The sequence below is a fragment of the Colossoma macropomum genome, unplaced genomic scaffold (genome assembly GCF_904425465.1).
Source record: "Colossoma macropomum unplaced genomic scaffold, Colossoma_macropomum, whole genome shotgun sequence".
Classification (NCBI taxonomy): Eukaryota; Metazoa; Chordata; class Actinopteri; order Characiformes; family Serrasalmidae; genus Colossoma; species Colossoma macropomum.
The window spans coordinates 990,602-996,601 of NW_023495007.1; the positions used below are offsets into that span (position 1 = coordinate 990,602).

Genomic DNA, 6,000 nt, shown 5'->3' on the forward strand with positions numbered 1-6,000 from the left:
AGCCAGTCATAAGAGGAAAGCCTCAGTTCTCCAACATTAGTTGCAAAATGTAATTTCATATTTAAAATGGCCACTAGAAAGATTGTTCTACATTTTGCACTTTATAGTCACCATTTCGAGAGCAATCAAGAAGAGCGAAGTGGTCTATTTTATTTGTGGAGGAGCCTTAAACATGTAGGCTTAAGATACACCGACCACAGTATCACTCACCACTGCCACTGGATCCAGGTGTTTTACGTCCCTGGGAGACACCACTGTGAATGATTTTGCGCTCTGAGTTGTCCACACAGTTATAAGCAGACAGCAGTTCAAAAATTTTTTAGAGTATTTCTCTGCTATTAAATTGTATTCATTTAGATATATATGTATATTTCTTGAATATAACATTAGTAAACCCTTTTCTGTGGCATATCTGTGCTATTAACACAAAAAAGCCTGTAAAAAACATTTGAAAACATGTCAACAGGGGCTTTAGGAATGTAACAAAGAGTTGTTTGGCCACACCTGATATTTTTGCAATTTTTCTTATTTTTTTTTAGGCTAGTGATTGCTTACTTCTCTGGCAGCGACAGCTCTTTGGACTTCATCTTGAGAGTTAACTGACACAGATTTCAAATGCAAATGCCACACTTCAGATCAGCTCTAGATCTCTTATCTGCTTACCAGTAAGTGAAATAATTGAAAGAATCACATCCCTCCCTTGTCATAGAACAACTGAGCAGTCAATTGTCCAATTACTTTTGAACTCCTTAAAATGGGTGAGGGGCTATGTATTAAAATGGTTGTAATTAGGATGTAAATACCATAAAATTTAAGCTGAAAGTCTGCTCCTTAAGCTCATTATTTAACTTCAACTCCAGACTACAAAAAAACAACAGCTTTATTGACATCCAAATATTTATAATTCTGGTTGCATTTCCAGTGGTGGTGATAAGAACCAGGGGTTGTGACGTCCACAACACAAATGCAGCCCTTTTGTTATAAAAAAAAAAAAAAATCAATACAACACTGGCATCCTGTTCCAGGATGAAACAACAGCACATTTTGCTTTCCCTTGCTTGCTATTTTGAACATTACAGTCAGATCAACTGTCTTCTCAGCTCCATCTGTGGCCTCTCTAGACTGTATTAACAGATTTCTAACCATCTGAACATGACGTCCTGTCCCGCTTTTGAATATTTTTTTTCAGTAAACAGAATTTGGTGCCAGAGTATATAATACTTATGTTCCAAATATGTCAACCATTTGTAATAAAAAAGTGCAGCCGCAGTAGTACTTACTAAATATTACAGTACTGTAAAAGAGGCATTAATGTAAAACTGTATTGCTCTCGATGTTGTAATGATGCATTACTGTCCATATGCTGTCTGAAAGTATTTGTGTAGATATGATTCTGCAGCTGGAGAACCACTATTTTAGTAGTCAGCAGTTCTCCATCCTGTGTTATTCCAGGTAATGTTTGCGGTCCATCTACTGGAACATTAGCCATTTTATGCATACTCAGCTGTGTTACACACATAACGGATACTACAGTGAGTGAACCACTACTGCAAAATAATGTGGCAATCAGTAGTGACTTACTGTTTCCTTGCACAGGAAGGGCTAGATCTGATGCAGAAATAAATATATAATAGCACAAGGTGCGCATCATACTGAGCTCTAACATTTAATCTGTACATGACTAGTAGCCCATTAAATTCATGCAGCAAGATGGAAGGCAAGAAGTTAATTCGTTCATAAATCAACACTTTTAAAAGCAAGTAAGGATCTGGGCGGGTGTCACAATGAAATACAATCACTTCCCCTTTAACTTGGTCAGACTAACATAATTCTGCTGAGCTCAGGAGTAACTAGGGTGCAACAGCATTACGAAACGAGAGCAAATACCAAAGCATACTAACAGCTCAGATTAAGTGATGACTATTGAAGTGACATTCTAGTGGTTCTAGGAATCACCACATTGAGTTGTTCTCCATCTATCCTAATTTTGACTTATGCTAGAACTAAGAAAAATGTTGCTAAAAGGTGTCTGCCACCAATGTTGGTTGGTAAATCATTAATCACACCTTGTGAACCGGAACGTAGTCACGTCTGCAGTGAGTCTGTAATTTTAGAGATTTATTCATTACTAGACTCGTCTGGAAGAACAGAAACTCAGTAATTCCAGTACATTAATCAGATCTGCTGCTTGCTATGAAGAAAAAAAAATGGGCAGACTCTGATCTCTTTCTCCAAATGAGTCAAAAGGTGGGGATTATCAGTTCTTCTTTTATCTGTAATAAGGACGATATCTTGCACAGCTGATTCAGCTCAAGAAGGACTTGGGATACGACTAAAATGCAAGGAAAGCACAAAACTGCACACGTCTTCAGCATAGAATAATCATGCGTAAGGAACTAATGAAGAAAAATGTTTATATTTGCTGCCACCTAGTGGTTTTATTTTTCTGTTAACATTTTTCCCCCTCAACAAATTTTTCCAACAATTCATGGGCAAACACTGAAATAAGCACCCATGACAAATCCTCTTGAATTTGATTAGAAAATGTGTTTTAATGTAATCCATAATTTAAGTGGTCTGAGCAATACATAATACTTAATTGTGAATAAATAAAACATGGTCATTGAAACAGAACTGACGAACACTAGGCTAAAGTATCAGCGAATAATAATGATCCCATTTAACATAAATACAGTACATGATTCCTATAAAAATCTGAAATACTCCAAATATTCCTAATCAAATACATACAAAGATTACGTTATAAACACTTGATTACAAATCCTCTAAAGTGCAAAGAGTTATTGTTATGTTTTCTTAAAAAATACACATATTCAAAAAAAAGTGACAGTCAAACTACAAAAATACTTTAAAAATTTGGTCAGTCATCTTAGTGGTATTTTCAAAAACCTTCTCCCTCTTACAGCCATGAACTAACAGTGCTACAGTAGTTACTAAAGTTGGGGCACCAAATTAGGAGCGTTGGCCCAGTATCCATGTTTGTTTCGGTAACTATTCGGTACCCAGCCGTTTGGTTTGAAAGAGTGGTTGTGTCTCCCGTGGGGGCGGAAAAGGTAGGTAGGCAGTGGAGGGCCATGTCCTTTCCCTGGACTGAGCTTCTTCTTGGATGCAGAGTGCCACGAGGGAGCACCAGGGTAGATGAGCTTTTCAGAGGAGGAGGCACAAAGAAGAAATTATTTAATTCTAGATCACATTTCTTAACCTGTGGGCCAAGATATATCTTGCACCTCAATCACAGTAACCAATGATTAATTGTTTTGCAGTTGTAGAATCACTACAGTGTGTTACCTGGAATGGAGGCCGATTATGAGGGAAACATTTGGTGAATCGGGGCTCCCTGCAGCCACTGTCCTCATCTGAAGAAGATCCTGAATGATAATCTGACGTCACTCTCTCTACAGCACTCGTCACCTTCTTCGTCACATCCTCCTTATCATCGTCATCGTCACTTGAGAAACTGGCCACCGTGAAGGCAAGGTTCTTCTCACCATATCTGAGTAATGTGAAAAAGGATGCCTTAGCTTTTTATGAATAGCAACTAATGAAAACTGTATAGACTGCAGTACTACCACACTTTGTTGGTCTTTACTGACAATGTCCAAGACATGCTCAGTGCGCACAGTGACCTAATGATAAAATGTCATGGTGCCCAACTATGTTACATTAAATAATACTACTAATAAATGCGATAAAAGATTATTATAGATTTGTATATAAAACAATGTTTTTATGTAAAAAAAGCACTTTGAAAGCATTTTAATGTAGGCTATAATTAAAATTCAATTATCAACAATATTGTTTTAGCAAGTTCTAAGTGAAAAAATTTAATCTATTTACTCAGTACTGGTGCACTACCTATAGATGAGTTATACCAAAGAGAATCAACCAAATATTCATAGTGTTCAATAAAAGTCTATTGTCTACGTTGCCAAAAATAAATAAATAAATAAAAATAAAAAAATTCAAAAATAAAAACCAAAACAGGGCTGGACATTAAATCTTTTGAAAATGATTGCATTTTAAAAATCAGTCACAAACTGTGTGTCAGAAAATAGCAGTTGCATATTTTCCCCCCAAATGATTCAGCCCTACAGAAGACACACCTGCAGCACACCTCTCCCGGGTCTACCCACAACGTGAGCTCTTTGGGAAGGCCAAGATCCTTATACTGCACCCCACTCTCAGCACAGGCCCGCAGTAGTTCAGGATCCTCCTTATGGAAACTGTTCACTCGTATACACCTGCAGAATATCAAGGTTAACTCAAAATGAGTAAAAAAGTTCAACGGTGGTTGCCGCTAATCATAATTAAACACTGAACGTTTCAAGCAGGGGCTTCTTAATATCAGTCCCCAGAGAAAGACACAATGAAGATCTTCGAGATATCCAGCTCAGCTTATGAGGAACTTCACGATCAGCTTAAACACTGAAGCAAAGGTGTCAAGAGCACAGAAAATATGGGATTTTGCAGGGCAGCGGGTCCCTAGAGTCGAGAATCCTTATGTTACAATTACATCCACCTCAGGCACTGTACCTGAAGGCCTGGCCTTTGCTAGGGTTGTCAGAATACCAGTGACCCCTGAACTTCTCCTGGAGAGCCACAGTCAGCCTCTCCACAAACAGATCCACCTTCTCTGCATCCAACTTCTCAGCCTTCTTGATCAACCGCTTTAAGAAAAACACCACAGCTGCAATTTCTTTCTTCATTGTTAGCTGTTGAGCTGAAAATCAGGTCCGAATTCTACAAAAGGCATAATGAGAAAAGATAAGCAATGAGATCATGGCAAGTTAATAATGTTACATCCCCTATGAATTTTAAACAATACGTTTAATTACTTAAAAAAATATTGAATATAGCTTTTAACGAACATAACATTAATACAGATAACAGAAATAAGCATACTTTGCATTTCCCTCACAATATATAGGCAAACCAAAAGCAAATCGTTTACTTACACAGCTTGTTACCCTAAGGATGAAGTGTTTACTCTCTCAAACAAGAGACCTCCTCAGACAAAGCCTACAGCCAAGCTGTTTACATCAAGTTCAGCACAAAGTATATGACATTTTCCCCTAGCCTTCCACTGAAATATAGCGCTACCGTTACATGAATGACTCACTCTAGTTCAAATTACATACTGTAGCTAGTACGCGGCGGTAACTCGGGGGCACCTAGTTACTCTGCAACTTGTGGCAAATCCCACAAAGCCCCAACGTTCGCTGAGCTAATAAATTCGACCGATGAGTCAATCGGCGGGAGCGTTCAGATAATGGCGCGCTTGACATCATCAGCGCTCTACAAAATACAAGCCATGGAGTTAGCCAGAAGCTAACGGTGTCCACAATAAAGAGAGCTGTTCTGCCCCAAGCTACATCGACAATAACGTCTTAAACGCAGAAAGTAATAAGTGGTATATATTTAAGTTATATGACTGGAGAAACATTATTTGCAACTAGCCAGTTAAGCTTTAATCTAACAGACAGTGGTAGGCTGGACCTGCATGCTACTGTTGACTGCTGCTAATATAGTCAACAACAAACAGATAACAACTTTTGAACTATTACAACGGAAATAATTAACGAAGCTTATCTTTTTAAGCACACTACGGGCTGTTTAGAATTTCAAAGAACGGCGTAGCTAGCTACACCATAAAGCTAAGCTAAGCTAGCTACTGGTCTGACTAACGTTTCGCGCTTAGCCAACAATGTCGCTACCGACGTGGCCTGCCGCGTTGTTGTTGTTGCAGTTTGTTGACCAATGTTTCAACACTTACTAAGTTTTATGTCCAAGTCACACAGCACAATCCAAAAATCATTCCCAATCGAAATATCTAAAAAAAAATATATACTCACCGTGTTTTCCGTTCATCAACATGTGGGTTAACTCCTGCCTTACCAAGACAGTTCTAGAGCCTGCTGTGCGCAATTCCTGAATTACGTCACTTTCCTTCTACGAGCAACGTAACGGGGGGAGTGGACA

The 6,000-nt window shown here is 38.4% G+C and overlaps 1 protein-coding gene across 1 annotated transcript; it reads right to left on the reverse strand.

Annotated features, from left to right (window-relative positions):
* Window positions 1-2,527: 2,527 nt before the first annotated feature.
* On the reverse strand, window positions 2,528-6,000 carry btg3 (B-cell translocation gene 3). Its single transcript, XM_036561021.1, has 5 exons — window positions 5,874-6,000; window positions 4,555-4,761; window positions 4,125-4,262; window positions 3,310-3,514; window positions 2,528-3,164 (listed from the first exon to the last, which is right to left on the reverse strand). The coding sequence occupies exons 2-5, from the start codon at window positions 4,725-4,727 to the stop codon at window positions 2,955-2,957; spliced, it is 726 nt and encodes a 241-aa protein (XP_036416914.1). The 5' UTR covers window positions 4,728-4,761; window positions 5,874-6,000; the 3' UTR covers window positions 2,528-2,954.

Bases quoted from the DNA above. Each gene is read 5' to 3' on its own strand.
- btg3 (XM_036561021.1), bottom strand. From the start codon at position 4,727: ATGAAGAAAGAAATTGCAGCTGTGGTGTTTTTCTTAAAGCGGTTGATC. The intron at 3,515-4,124 runs GTGTGTCTTCTG...CACATTACTCAG, and splicing joins CCGGGAGAGGTGTGCTGCAG to ATATGGTGAGAAGAACCTTG. The intron at 3,165-3,309 runs GTAACACACTGT...TCCTCTGAAAAG, and splicing joins ATAATCGGCCTCCATTCCAG to CTCATCTACCCTGGTGCTCC.